Source organism: Salvelinus namaycush, unplaced genomic scaffold (assembly GCF_016432855.1).
Source record: "Salvelinus namaycush isolate Seneca unplaced genomic scaffold, SaNama_1.0 Scaffold243, whole genome shotgun sequence".
NCBI lineage: Eukaryota > Metazoa > Chordata > Actinopteri > Salmoniformes > Salmonidae > Salvelinus > Salvelinus namaycush.
The window spans coordinates 236867-253271 of NW_024059264.1; the positions used below are offsets into that span (position 1 = coordinate 236867).

The following is a 16405-nucleotide window of genomic DNA, read 5'->3' on the forward strand; positions in this document are numbered from 1 at the left end:
GTATATGTGCTTGTGTCTGTGCATGTGTGCCTGTGTGATGTGTGTGTGCGTGTGCTTTCTTCCTTGTGAAGACACGTTTCATCTCATCAGTCGTCAATAAAGGTGAAGATGAAAGGGGCTCCATTGTCAGCATCTACAGCTGGTTAAACACTTTCTTCCCAATGTGCCATGACACAGATGATTTTATCAATACACACACATCTGGGACTGTAAGCCAAGCCAATGGAAGACAAGCAGCTAGCACAACACAGCACAGCACAGCCAAAGATATTCCTAACTAAGCCAAGATAGCAGGGCTGGGCGGTATACCATTTACTATCTACCGGTACTGATGCGCGGACTGGTTTGGGTTTTTACTTTACCTTCTATAACGATATTTGAATGTTTGGTTTGTTAAATGTGACACGCCGTGTGTAACGTCCATTTTTATAGTTTACTCTGCTACTTGAGTCATCCCTCTCCGCTCTCTCTCTCTCTCTCAATGCCGCTTTCCACACAGACCTAGCCCCACACCAATGTTGATGACAACGAAGTTGTTTCCACTTTGCTTCATAATATAAATCCACTACCATTCTATAATTACACTATTAGTTTGTGTTTCTTACATCTGCAAACAGCTAGTTTGTCTTTTCTTAGCAAGATAAGCTAAATCGTGTTAGCTGCTAATGCTAATCGCTAGTTAGCTGGAGAGCTAGCTAGCTAATAAATGTACTGAATAAGAGCTAATGGTGTAGGCCTAAATCAGCATGTCGTTTGTGCAACAGTATCTTCTAAATCAAAAAAGAATAAGTGAAGCATGAATATGTTGGCTACACGAAGAAACATTTAATGTAGCCTTTGGTTCCTACCCTGTCACAATTACGCCTCCCTGTCATTTGCATTCATTGTCATGTCAACATAACACTGTATTCGAAGTGCCCAATATTATATTCTAACTATTATAATTAGAATAATCATTCTATTTCCATGATTCCAACAGTTCACACAAGTGTTTTGCTCTAAATCACAAGTCAAATCGCAATTGCAACATTTGGTTAAAAATAAGGCCTAGTTTTTTTGCCCATATCGTGCAGCCCTACGTGGCAGTGTGGATATTATCTCAATTGAGTGCACTGTTCTTGAACTGCACTGTTGGTTAAAGGCTTGTAAGTAAGCATTTCACGGTAAAGTCTACACTTGTTGTATTCGGCGCATGTGACAAATAAAGTTGATTTGATTTGATTTGAAATGCAGAAATGGATGGAAATGCAGGAGATTATTTTGGTTGAATTTGAATTGAACAGTATAACAATCAGAATGGAGAAAGACCCATTGAAATCACTTAGAATGTACAGGTATGGGTTGCCACCCTAGGGTCACGTGCTACTCATAAAGCAAATTTAGAACTTTTACTATTCAAAAACATCAAATACCGTCATACTGTCCAAAAAAATAAATAAATACGGTGATATGATATTGTAGCCATATCGCCCAGCCCTACAAGATAATTAATCTGTGTCGTTTACCATGGGAGCAAATTAAGCATAGTGGGCAAAACAAGCAAGAAGGTAGTCAAAACCAGATCTTACTGGCACGTTGTAGCACGAATTTGCATATTTCTGTTAGCAAAGCCTCCTCTGTGAAGTGTGCACAAACTCATTTTGACCTTTGCACTTCTGCTAAACAATTATTCATTTTTTTACTTTGGCAAAGTGTCAAGTCTATAAAACGTAGTGCAATGTGTTCATAATAGATTATCGTTTTGGGAACAGAAACATGTATTGAGATCAGATGTTTCATCGATGTCGGCCCAGTTTCACCCTCTCCCACTACTGGACTTCCTCTCACAAGTTTTTAATTTTTAATTTTAACCTTTATTTCACCAGGCAAGTCGGTTAAGAACAAATTCATATTTACAATGACGGCCTACCAAAAGGCAAAAGACCTCCTGCGGGGACGGGGGCTGGGATTAAAATAAAAATAATAATAATAAAAAAAACATAATATAGGACAAAACACATATCACGAGACAACACAACACTACATAAAGAGAGACTTAAGACAACAACATAGCAAGGCAGCAACACATGACAACACAGCATGGTAGCAACACAACATGATGACAACATGGCAGCACAACATGGTGGCAGCACAAAACATAGTACCAACATTATTGGGCACAGACAACAGCACATAGGGCAAGAAGGTAGAGACAACAATACATCACGCAAAGTCTATGATTGAGTCTTTGAATGAAAATATTGAGATAAAACTGTCCAGTTTGAGTGTTTGTTGCAGCTTGTTCCAGTCGCTAGCTGCAGCGAAATGAAAAGACGAGCGACCCAGGGATGTGTGTGCTTTGGGGACCTTTAACAGAATGTGACTGGCAGAATGGGTGTTGTATGTGGAGGATGAGGGCTGCAGTAGATATATCAGATAGGGGGGAGTGAGGCCTAAGAGGGTTTTAAAAATAAGCATCAACCAGTGGGTCTTGCGAAGGGTATACAGAGATGACCAGTTTACAGAGGAGTATAGAGTGCAGTGATGTGTCCTATAAGGAGCATTGGTGGCAAAGCTGATGGACGAATGGTAAAGAACATCTAGCCGCTCGAGAGCACCCTTACCTGCCGATCTATAAATTATGTCTCCGTAATCTAGCATGGGTAGAATGGTCATCTGATTCAGGGTTAGTTTGGCAGCTGGGGTGAAAGAGGAGCGATTACGATAGAGGAAACCAAGTCTAGATTTAACTTTGCCTGCAGCTTTGATATGTGCCGAGAGAAGGACAGTGTACCGTCTAGCCATACTCCCAAGTACTTGTATGAGGTGACTACCTCAAGCTCTAAACCCTCAGAGGTAGTAATCACACCTGTGGGAAGAGGGGCATTCTTCTTACCAAACCACATGAAGTATTCAGAACCAGGTTAAGGGTAGAGAAAGCTTGTTGGACAAAGAAAGCTTTGTTGTAGAGCATTTAACACAAAATCCGGGGAGTGGCCAGCTGAGTATAAGACTGTATCATCTGCATATAAATGGATGAGAGAGCTTCCTACTGCCTGAGCTTTGTTGTTGGTGACAAGCAGTGGCTGAGACAGCAGATTTTCTGACTTTATACACTGCACTCTTTGAGAGAGGTAGTTAGCAAACCCGGCCAAAGTCCCCTCAGAGACACCAATATTCCTTAGCCGGCCCACAAGAATGGAATGGTCTACCGTATCAAAAGCTTTGGCCAAGTCAATAAAAATAGCAGCACAACATGGCTTAGGATCAAGGGCAATGGGGACATCATTGAGGACCTTTAAGGTTGTGGTGACACATCCATAACCTAAGCGGAAACCAGATTGCATACCAGAGAGAATACTATAGACATCAAGAAAGCCAGTCAGTTGATTATTGACAAGTTTTTCTAACACTTTTGATAAACAGGGCAAAATAGAAATAGGCCTATAACAGTTAGGATCAGCTTGATCTCCCCCTTTAAATAAAGGATGAACCGTGGCTGCCTTCCAAGCAATGGGAACCTCCCCAGAAAGGAGAGACAGGTTAAAAAGGTTGGAGATAGGCTTGGCGGTGATAGGGGCAGCAACCTTAAAGAAGAAAGGGTCTAAACCATCTGACCCAGATGTTTTTTTGGGGTCAAGTTTCAGGAGCTCCTTTAACACCTCGGACTCAGTGACTGCCTGCAGGGAGAAACTTTGTAGTGGGGCAGGGGAAAAAGAGGGCGAAGCATTGTAGCGGGGCAGGGGAAAAAGAGGGAGAAGCATCGGGGATAGTCGCATTAGAAGGGGTGGGAGGTGAGAAAATGTTGGATGGGCAAGGAGGCATGGCTGAGTCAAATAGGAATCCTGACTTAATGAAGTGTTGATTAAAGAGCTCAGCCATGTGCTTCTTGTCAGTAACAACCACATCATCAACATTAAGGGACATGGGCAGCTGTGAGGAGGAGGGTTTATTCTCCAGTTCTTTAACCATTTTCCAGAACTTCTTGGGGTTAGACCCACAGAGAGAGAAGTGCTCCTTAAAGTAACTCACTTTGGCCTTCCGGATAGCATGAGTGCACTTATTTCTCAATTGCCTGAACGAGAGCCAGTCAGCCATTCTTGAGGTGCAGTAACACTGGAAGATCACGGTCAAACCAGGGGCTGAACCTGTTTTAAATGATCATTTTCTTTATGGTGGCATGTTTGTTAACAACACCACTGAAAATATCAAAAAAGAAGGTTCAAGCGTCTTCGACAGAGGGATCAAGCTGATTATATACCATTTTACAGAGACCAGTTCATGAAGGAAGGCTTGCTCATGAAAGTTTTTTAGCAAGCGTCTATGACAAATCAGGACAGGTCGTTTCACTGAGCAGCCATTATGAACACAGGCTGTTAAACAGTGATCACTAAGGTCATTACAGAAAACACCAGACTGATACCTATAAGGATTATTTGTGAGGATAACATCAAGAAGAGTAGCCTTTTCTGGGTGTTTGGAGTCATACCTTGTGGGATTGGTAATAATCTGAGAAAGATTTAGAGAGTCCCATTGCTTTAGGACTTGGACACTACAATATTTGGTGGTGGATCCTGGACTTCCTGACGGGCTGCCCCCAGGTGGTGAGGGTAGGTAGCAACACATCTGCCACGCTGATCCTCAACACTGGAGCCCCTCAGGGTTGCGTGCTCAGTCCCCTCGTGTATTCCCTGTTCACCCACGACTGCATGGCCGAACACGACTCCAACACCTTCATTAAGTTTGCAGACGACACAACAGTGGCCTGATCACCGACAACGACGAGACAGCCTATAGGGAGGTCAGAGACCTGGCCGGGTGGTGCCAGAATAACAACCTATCCCTCAACGTAACCAAGACTAAGGAGATGATTGTGGACTACAGGAAAAAGAGGACCGAGCACGCCCCTATTCTCATCGACGGGGCTGTAGTGGAGCAGGTTGAGAGCTTCAAGTTCCTTGGTGTCCACATCAACAACAAATTAGAATGGTCCAAACATACCAAGACGGTCATCAAGAGGGCACGATAAAGCTATTCCCCCTCAGGAAACTGAAAATATTTGGCATGGGTCCTGAGATCCTCAAAAAGTTCTACAGCTGCAACATCGAGAGTATCCTGAGGGTAGTGCATACGGGCCAATACATCACTGGGGCTAAGCAGACTGCCATCCAGGTCTGTATATAGCCTCGCTACTGTTATTTTTCACTGTCTTTTTACTGTTGTTTTTATTTCTTTACTTACCTATTGTTCACCTAATTCCTTTTTTGCACTATTGGTTAGGTAATGACCTTAGTGATCACTGTTTAACAGCCTGTGTTCATAATGGCTGCTCAGTGAAACGACCTGTCCTGATTTGTCATAGACGCTTGTTAAAAAACTTTCATGAGCAAGCCTTCCTTCATGAACTGGTCTCTGTAAAATGGTATATAATCAGCTTGATCCCTCTGTCGAAGACGCTTGAACCTTCTTTTTTGATATTTTCAGTGGTGTTGTTAACAAACATGCCACCATAAAGAAAATGATCATTTAAAACAGGTAAGTAAGCATTTCACTGTAAGATCTTTGACCTGTTGTATTCGGCGCACGTGACAAATAAACTTTGATTTGATTTGGTGAGAAAACGCTCTAAAAGGATTATTCAGCATTATAGCCCCTGTGACGTGTCTGTGTTACCCCTTCTGTCTGTGGAACAACACAGCTAGCACAGCACATAACACAACACAGCACAAAACAGCTAGCACAACACAAAAGCACAACACAGCACCGCAATGATCAGCTTACAGATGCTTTAAATTATAGGTGTAAACCACATTTAAATTTGAATGAGAAGAGAGACAGAGACAGAGTAGGAGGAGAGGGTGAAAAGGGAGAGAAAGAAAGGGAGGGAGAGAGAGAAAGAGAGAGGGGGAGTGAAAAGGGAGAGAGAAAATAAGACAGAAAAAGAGAGTGAGGGAGAAAGTGCCCCCCTCCCCGTGCCAAGCGAAGACTCACCTTGATGGATTTGCTGTCCGGCGTTAACACCTCCTCTGACAGCTCCATCATCTTCAGGGCCATGAGTGCGATTGGCTTGGCATGGCTGTCAATCTTTTGGTGGAGCCCGCCCGCAACACAGTAGGCGTCGCCTATAGTCTCAATCTACATGGGGATTGGAGGAGAGTCCATGAAGCCATGAGCATTTGATTTGATTTGATTTCAGTATTTTCATAAAATTTTAATATTTTCAGAATAAAAAATTATAAAACAAGTTAAAAAAAAACACTCAAAAGCTGTACTTGACAACAAGAAACACAACTCTCATTTTCAGCCAGTCACAGTCATTTATCCAGAGTAACCATGACAATGGGAACATATGGTTCTCTCTCTCCTCACATGGAGCAGGAAAAGAGAGAGGGGAGAGGTGAAAGTGGAGACGAGAGAAAATGACAGTAGAAAGAGAGAAGGGGAAGAGTCAAGTAAAAAAGTGGAAGGATGAGGAGAGAGGAAGGGAAGGGAAAGAAAAATTGTCTGTATCTGTGCAGGATCAAACCCTGGCGAAGGACGAGAGCTGATGTAGTGATGGAGGGATGGATAGAGGGAGTGATGGTTGTTAATGGATGGATAGAGGGAGTGATGATTGGTAATGGATGGATAGAGGGAGTGATGATTGGTAATGGATGGATAGAGGAAGTGATGGTTGTTAAAGGACGAATAATGGAAGTGATGGTTGGTAATGGATGGATAGAGGGAGTGATGATTGGTAATGGATGGACAGAGGGAGTGATGGTTGTTAAAGGACGGATAATGGGAGTGATGGTTGGTAATGGATGGATAGAGGGAGTGATGGTTGGTAATGGATGGATAGAGGGAGTGATGATTGGTAATGGATGGATAGAGGGAATGATGATTGGTAATGGATGGATAGAGGGAGTGATGGTTGTTAAAGGACGGATAATGGGAGTGATGGTTGGTAATGGATGGACAGAGGGAGTGATGGTTGGTAATGGATGGATAGAGGGAGTGATGATTGGTAATGGATGGATAGAGGGAGTGATGGTTGTTAAAGGACGGATAATGGGAGTGATGGTTGGTAATGGATGGATAGAGGGAGTGATGGTTGTTAAAGGACGGATAATGGGAGTGATGGTTGGTAATGGATGGATAGAGGGAGTGATGATTGGTAATGGATGGATAGAGGGAGTGATGGTTGTTAAAGGACGGATAATGGGAGTGATGGTTGGTAATGGATGGATAGAGGGAGTGATGGTTGTTAAAGGACGGATAATGGGAGTGATGGTTGGTAATGGATAGAGGGAGTGATGGTTGGTAATGGATAGAGGGAGTGATGGTTGTGAAAGGACGGATAATGGGAGTGATGGTTGTTACTGGATGGATAGAGGGAGTGATGGTTGGTAATGGATGGATAGAGGGAGTGATGATTGGTAATGGATGGATAGAGGGAGTGATGGTTGTTACTGGATGGATAGAGGGAGTGATGATTGGTAATGGATGGATAGAGGGAGTGATGATTGGTAATGGATGGATAGAGGGAGTGATGGTTGGTAATGGATGGATAGAGGGAGTGATGGTTGGTAATGGATGGATAGAGGGAGTGATGATTGGTAATGGATGGATAGAGGGAGTGATGGTTGGTAATGGATGGATAGAGGGGGTGATGGTTGGTAATGGATGGATAGAGGGAGTGATGGTTGGTAATGGATGGATAGAGGGAGTGATGGTTGGCAATGGATGGATAGAGGGAGTGATGATTGGTAATGGATGGATAGAGGGAGTGATGATTGGTAATGGATGGATAGAGGGAGTGATGATTGGTAATGGATGGATAGAGGGAGTGATGGTTGGTAATGGATGGATAGAGGGAGTGATGATTGGTAATGGATGGATAGAGGGAGTGATGATTGGTAATGGATGGATAGAGGGAGTGATGGTTGTTAAAGGACGGATAATGGGAGTGATGGTTGGTAATGGATGGATAGAGGGAGTGATGGTTGGTAATGGATGGATAGAGGGAGTGATGATTGGTAATGGATGGATAGAGGGAATGATGATTGGTAATGGATGGATAGAGGGAGTGATGGTTGTTAAAGGACGGATAATGGGAGTGATGGTTGGTAATGGATGGATAGAGGGAGTGATGGTTGGTAATGGATGGATAGAGGGAGTGATGATTGGTAATGGATGGATAGAGGGAGTGATGGTTGTTAAAGGACGGATAATGGGAGTGATGGTTGGTAATGGATGGATAGAGGGAGTGATGGTTGTTAAAGGACGGATAATGGGAGTGATGGTTGGTAATGGATAGAGTGAGTGATGGTTGGTAATGGATAGAGGGAGTGATGGTTGTGAAAGGACGGATAATGGGAGTGATGGTTGTTACTGGATGGATAGAGGGAGTGATGGTTGGTAATGGATGGATAGAGGGAGTGATGATTGGCAATGGATGATAGAGGGAGTGATGATTGGTAATGGATGGATAGAGGGAGTGATGATTGGTAATGGATGGATAGAGGGAGTGATGGTTGGTAATGGATGGATAGAGGGAGTGATGGTTGGTAATGGATGGATAGAGGGAGTGATGATTGGTAATGGATGGATAGAGTGAGTGATGGTTGGTAATGGATGGATAGAGGGGGTGATGGTTGGTAATGGATGGATAGAGGGAGTGATGGTTGGTAATGGATGGATAGAGGGAGTGATGGTTGGCAATGGATGATAGAGGGAGTGATGATTGGTAATGGATGGATAGAGGGAGTGATGATTGGTAATGGATGGATAGAGGGAGTGATGATTGGTAATGGATGGATAGAGGGAGTGATGGTTGGTAATGGATGGATAGAGGGAGTGATGATTGGTAATGGATGGATAGAGGGAGTGATGATTGGTAATGGATGGATAGAGGGAGTGATGGTTGGTAATGGATGGATAGAGGGAGTGATGATTGGTAATGGATGGATAGAGGGAGTGATGGTTGGTAATGGATGGATAGAGGGAGTGATGGTTGGTAATGGATGGAGGGAGTGATGGTTGGTAATGGATAGAGGGAGTGATGATTGGTAATGGATGGATAGAGGGAGTGATGGTTGGTAATGGATGGATAGAGGGAGTGATGATTGGTAATGGATGGATAGAGGGAGTGATGGTTGGTAATGGATGGATAGAGGGAGTGATGATTGGTAATGGATGGATAGAGGGAGTGATGGTTGGTAATGGATGGAGGGAGTGATGGTTGGTAATGGATGGATAGAGGGAGTGATGGTTGTTAAAGGACGCACTGGGCCTTGCTGTAATGCCACTCTGTCAGGCAGCCAGTACTGACACACTCATGTTAAGCACCGTTACATTGGCCATTAATCAGTGTGTTTTTCCACATGCGCACGCACACACACGTTTCTGATTTAAAACACAACTTGATTGATCCTTGTATTTACCCACGGCAGCACCATTACTCAATTGCACTAAACCTCTCCTATGTGGACAGATGACACATATATGGGTTGGAGTCAATTGTGAATAATAACTTTGAATTGAATTTGAATTGGCCACACCCCACAGGAAGAAGAATTTTAATATAATTTGAATCAACTGAGATGTGAAACGTGAAAGTACTTTAATTTTACAAATATTTTACAAAAAGGATATGCCACTTATTAATGCAAACAATACACATACCATACCGTGAAATATAAGTTTCATTATAACTGAAAGATGTCAAACAGTATTTATTTTGTCATGAGATGTTAGATTGTTCCCTTCCATACTGCAGTGTTTGATCTAATGCATTATGGGAAAAAACATTTATTCTGATATTTCAAAACATTAAGGGAATTATGAATTATTATGGACAACCGACAACATGATCTTTCAATATTTCCAGACCACTGTAATTATTTTAAATTGTTAAAGAGAATGAGTTTTAAAGATGAAATGTTGCAACCTTATGCTAAATGGTATTGGTAACCATGCATGATGTCAAAATAAACATTGCTCTGGTGATGTGTAGAATAAATAAGGCATTTGAATTTCATTGAATTAAATTCTAATTTTAATTCAAATTCAATTCAAATTCTGCTTCCTGTGGGGTGTGGCCAATTAAAATTCAAATAAAATAAAATAATTGAATTGCAATTCAATTCAAATTATTTTTCAAATAATTGAATTGGAATTAAAGAACAATTCACAACTCAATTCAGAATCGACTCCAACCCTGACACATATAACACGCATGCACTGAGTGCACAGTATGTGCATGTGCAAACAGGTGTGTGTTCCTACCTTATACACATCCAGGATTCTACACTGGTAGTCAAACAGGTGTGTTCCTACCTTATACACATCCAGTATTCCACACTGGTAGTCAAACAGGTGTGTGTTCCTACCTTATACACATCCAGTATTCCACACTGGTAGTCAAACAGGTGTGTGTTCCTACCTTATACACATCCAGTATTCTACACTGGTAGTCAAACAGGTGTGTGTTCCTACCTTATACACATCCAGTATTCCACACTGGTAGTCAAACAGGTGTTTGTTCCTACCTTATACACATCCAGTATTCTACACTGGTAGTCAAACAGGTGTGTGTTCCTACCTTATACACATCCAGTATTCCACACTGGTAGTCAAACAGGTGTGTGTTCCTACCTTATACACATCCAGTATTCCACACTGGTAGTCAAACAGGTGTTTGTTCCTACCTTATACACATCCAGTATTCCACACTGGTAGTCAAACAGGTGTGTGTTCCTACCTTATACACATCCAGTATTCCACACTGGTAGTCAAACAGGTGTGTGTTCCTACCTTATACACATCCAGTAGTCTACACTGGTAGTCAAACAGGTGTGTGTTCCTACCTTATACACATCCAGTATTCCACACTGGTAGTCAAACAGGTGTGTGTTCCTACCTTATACACATCCAGTATTCCACACTGGTAGTCAAACAGGTGTGTGTTCCTACCTTATACACATCCAGTATTCCACACTGGTAGTCAAACAGGTGTGTGTTCCTACCTTATACACATCCAGTATTCCACACTGGTAGTCAAACAGGTGTGTGTTCCTACCTTATACACATCCAGTATTCCACACTGGTAGTCAAACAGGTGTGTGTTCCTACCTTATACACATCCAGTATTCCACACTGGTAGTCAAACAGGTGTGTGTTCCTACCTTATACACATCCAGTATTCCACACTGGTAGTCAAACAGGTGTGTGTTCCTACCTTATACACATCCAGTATTCTACACTGGTAGTCAAACAGGTGTGTGTTCCTACCTTATACACATCCAGTATTCCACACTGGTAGTCAAACAGGTGTGTGTTCCTACCTTATACACATCCAGTATTCCACACTGGTAGTCAAACAGGTGTGTGTTCCTACCTTATACACATCCAGTATTCCACACTGGTAGTCAAACAGGTGTGTGTTCCTACCTTATACACATCCAGTATTCCACACTGGTAGTCAAACAGGTGTGTGTTCCTACCTTATACACATCCAGTATTCCACACTGGTAGTCAAACAGGTGTGTGTTCCTACCTTATACACATCCAGTATTCCACACTGGTAGTCAAACAGGTGTGTGTTCCTACCTTATACACATCCAGTATTCCACACTGGTAGTCAAACAGGTGTGTGTTCCTACCTTATACACATCCAGTATTCCACACTGGTAGTCAAACAGGTGTGTGTTCCTACCTTATACACATCCAGTATTCTACACTGGTAGTCAAACAGGTGTGTGTTCCTACCTTATACACATCCAGTATTCCACACTGGTAGTCAAACAGGTGTGTGTTCCTACCTTATACACATCCAGTATTCCACACTGGTAGTCAAACAGGTGTGTGTTCCTACCTTATACACATCCAGTATTCCACACTGGTAGTCGAAGCGTGTGTAGAGCTCGTTGAGCATGCTGATGACCTGCATGGGGGTACACTGAGCACACACTGCCGTGAAGCCCACGATGTCAGAGAACAACATGGTGACATCATCAAACTTCCTGGCGGGGACAGACTCCCCCTGCCACAGCTTCTGGGCCACGTCACCAGGAAAAATGGAGTAGAGAAGGTCTACTGTCCTCCTCTTCTCCTCTTCTAGAGCTTGGTGTGTCTTTTCTAGGGTGGCCTGGGGAAGAGCAGAGGGATATAGTAGAATGTGGATGATGGAGTAAAGGTTTAGTGACCGACGCGTGTCCTCTTCTTCTGAAGCCGGATGAGTCCACGGCTGAATATCTACATGACAGAATAATGAGTATGAGCACACGTGTATGTGTGTGTGACTGTGTGTGTGTGTGTGCACGTGTGTGTGTGTGTGTGCATATTGCATGTGTGTGTGACTGTACCTTGAGTTTGTCCATCCTGTTCTTGAGGCCGTCCTGTGCCTTGGCCTGCTGTCCCACCAATATGACATCACGCGTGGCGTCGTGGATGGGGATGTCTGACAGGTAGAGGCCCCTGCCCATCAGCTCCTCCAGCTTGTCTACCCGGGGGGAACCCAGGAACATCAGAGTAGAGGATTCTGGGACATGAATCATCTGTCCCTTCACCTCCATCACCTGGTAAAGACAGAGAGAAAAAGAGAGAGATCGAGAGAGGGAGGGGGGAGAAGATAGGGAGAGAGAGAAAAAAGAGAGAGAGAGAGGGAAGGGGGAGAAGACAGGGTGAGAGAGAGAGGTGGAGAGAGCGAGAGGGGGGGGGAGAGGTAAAGAAAAAAAAGAGAGAGGGGGGAGAAGACAGGGCAAGAGAGGTAGAGAGAGAGAAAGAGGGGAGGAGAAGACAGGGAGAGAGACAAAGAGAGAGAGGTTGAGAGAGAGAGAGGTAGAGAGAAGACAGGGAGTGGTAGAGAAATAGAGAGAGAAAGAAGACAGGGAGAGAGAGAAATAAGAGAGAAAGAGGGGAGGGGGAGAAGACAGGGTGAGAGAAAGAGGTGGAGAGAGCGAGAGGGGGGAGAGAGGTAAAGAAAAAAAAGAGAGAGGGGGGAGAAGACAGGGCAAGAGAGGTAGAGAGAGAGAAAGAGGGGAGGAGACAGACAGGGAGAGAGACAAAGAGATAGAGAGGTAGAGAGAGGGGGAGAAGACAGGGAGAGGTAGAGAGAGAGAGGTAGAGAGGGGGGGAGAAGACAGGGAGAGGGAGAGAGAGAGAGGTAGAGAGGGGGGGAGAAGACGGGGAGAGGTAGAGATAGAGAGGTAGAGAGGGGGGGAGAAGACAGGGAGAGGTAGAGAGAGAGAGAGAGAAAGAGGGGAGGAGACAGACAGGGAGAGAGACAAAGAGATAGAGAGGTAGAGAGGGGGGATAAGACAGGGAGAGGTAGAGAGAGAGAGGTAGAGAGGAGGGATAAGACAGGGAGAGGTAGAGAGAGAGAGGTAGAGAGGGGGGGGAGAAGACAGGGAGAGGTAGAGATAGAGAGGTAGAGAGGGGGGATAAGACAGGGAGAGGTAGAGAGAGAGAGGTAGAGAGGGGGGGAGAAGACAGGGAGAGGTAGAGAGAGAGAGAGAAAGAGAGAAAGAGAGAGAGAGAAAGTTAGAGAGTGGGGAGAAAGAGAGAGGTAGAGAGGGGGGGAGAAGACAGGGAGAGGTAGAGAGAGAGGTAGAGAGGGGGGATAAGACAGGGAGAGGTAGAGAGAGAGAGAGAGAAAGAGAGAAAGAGAGAGAGAAAGAGAGAGAGAAAGTTAGAGAGTGGGGAGAAAGAGAGAGGTAGAGAGGGGGGGAGAAGACAGGGAGAGGTAGAGAGAGAGAGAGAGAGGTAGAGAGGGGGAGGGGGGGGACAGAGAGGTTATTCATGTGATAAAGAGGTCAATGGAATGCAGACCGTGGGAAGTACAGTGCGTTCACAAAGTATTCACACTTTTTCCACATTTTGTTGTGTTACAAAGTGGGATTAAAATGTATTTAATTGTCATTTTTCTGTCAACGATCTACACAAAATACTCTGTCAATGTGGAAGAAACATTCAAACATATAAAAAAAACAGTAATATATCTTGAAGTATTCAACCTCGTGAGTCAATACATGTTAGAGATTTAGGAGATTCTGGATCTATCCCCCACGGAGGGGCGCATGCATGGCGTTTCCATTATTTTGGTCAATCTCTTACCTGAGCTAGAAACACAAGCATAGAAAGAATATTCAGAAACGTTAAGAGGATGTTGTAGTCCAAACACGACAGTGATTTAGGCCTCCAGTTTTTTGAAGACCCTAATCCCCTTTACAATGAGGATGTAGCGCTGCACATTCCAACATCATCTAGGCAACAAATGAGATGTCGTCACCCATTCTCCCATACGTCACCCATTCTCCCATACCGCCCTGCGGTAATAAATCCAACTGTAGCCTATAGACAATACAGGATTAAATGAAGATGTGTTGAGGATTGAAAACATCTCTCTGGCTCTCAGCTGACAGAAAGAAGTCAGGTGTGTCTGCTACTGTATCTGTAGTTTAGTCTTTGGTTGCTCTGGTAGACTACCAGAATGTATGAAAAACATTCTCACCCAAGAAGAAAATATCTAAACAATAAAGTATTTGGACACACCATTCCACATGTGTTCTTTATTTTTACATTTTTTTACATTGTAGAATAATAGCGAAGACATCAAACTATGAAATAACACATATGGAATCATGCAGTAACCAAAAATGTGTTAAACAAATCAAAATATATTTTATATTTGAGATTCTTCAAAGTAGCCACCCTTTGCCTTAATGACAGCTTTGCACATTCCTAGCATCCTCTCTCTCTCACACTATCTCTGATTTTCTCTCTCCCTCAGTTTCTCTCTCCCTCTCTCCCTCTCTCCCTCTCTCCCTCTCTCCCTCTCTCCCTCTCTCCCTCTCTCCCTCTCTCCCTCTCTCCCTCCCTCCCTCCCTCCCTCCCAGATAGATTATTCCGCCTGTGAGCCACTGCAGCCTGATTTATTTATAGAACTCTCTCCTAGCTCTGCATAATGCACACAACCTACATATACAGAGAAATAACACACACACACGCACACGCGCACACACACACACACACACACACACACACACACACACACACACACACACACACACACACACACACACACACACACACACACACACACACACACACACGCAAACACACACACACACACACACACTACCTACATATAGTCTACAGAGAGATAACACAAACACATACTACTTACATATAGTCTACAGAGATAACACACACAATACCTACATACAGTCTACAAAAATCTAATACACACATTACATACATATAGTCTACAGAGAGACAGAGTACTGCACACACACTTAGTTACGGAAAGTAGATACACACACACAGACACACACAAACACACATATACAGTGCATTTGTAAAGTATTCAGAACCCTTGACTTTTTCCGCATCTTGTTACGTTACAGCCTTATTCTAAAATTGATTAGATTTGTTTTTCTCATCAATCTACACACAATACCCCATAATGACAAAGCAAAGTTTATATAAAAAAAATAAGAAATCCCTTATTTACATAAATATTCAGAACCTTTGCTATGAGATTCTAAATTGAGCTCAGGTGCATCCTGTTTCCATTGATCATCCTTGAGATGTTTCTACAACTTGATTGGAGTCCACCTGCGGGGAATTCATTTGATTGGACATGATTTCGAAAGGCACACACCTGTCTACATAAGGTTCCACAGTTGACAGTGCATGTCAGAGCAAAAACCAAGCCACAAGGTCGAAGGAATTGTCCATAGAGCTTTGAGACAGGATTGTGTCAAACCACCATGACTCCTCCTAGAGCAGGCTACCCGGCCAAACTGAGCAATCGGGGGAGAAGGGTCTTGGTCAGGAAGGTGACCAAGAACCCGATGGTCACTCTAACAGAGCTCAAGTTCCTCTGTGGAGATGGGAGAACCTTCTAGAAGGACATCTTTGCAGCACTCCACCAATCAGGCCTTTATGGTAGAGTGGCCAGACAGAAGCCCTTCCTCAGTAAAAGGCACATGACAGCCCGCTTGGAGTTTGCCAAAAGGCAACTAAAGACTCTCAGAACATGAGAAACAAGAATCTCTGGTCTGATGAAACCAAGATTGAACTCTTTGGCCTGAATGCCAAACGTCACGTATGGATGAAACCTGGCACCATCCCTACGGTGAAGCATGGTGGTGGCAGCATCATGCTGCAGGGGTGTTTTTCAGTGGCAGGGACTGGGAGACTAGTCAGGATTGAGGGAAAGATGAACGGAGCAAAGTACAGAGAGATCCTTGATGAAAACCTTCTCCAGAGCGCTCAGGACCTCAGACCTGGGTGAAGATTCACCTTCCAACAGGACAACGACCCTAAGCACTCAGCCAAGACAACGCAGGAGTGGCTTCGGGCTAAGTCTCTGAATGTCCTTCAGTGGCCCAGTCAGAGCCCGAACTTGAACCCGATCAAACATCTCTGGAGAGACCCT

At 43.8% G+C, this 16405-nt stretch overlaps 1 protein-coding gene across 1 annotated transcript; it reads right to left on the reverse strand.

The window, feature by feature from the left end:
* Positions 1-5613: 5613 nt before the first annotated feature.
* On the reverse strand, positions 5614-14081 carry LOC120038932 (guanylate cyclase soluble subunit alpha-2-like; the record flags this gene model as incomplete). Its single annotated transcript, XM_038984473.1, has 5 exons — positions 5614-5661; positions 5971-6114; positions 11837-12109; positions 12327-12539; positions 14077-14081. Coding segments are annotated over 5 exons (683 nt in total), but the record flags the coding sequence as incomplete, so codon positions are not given.
* Between the last annotated feature and the right edge of the window lie 2324 nt (positions 14082-16405).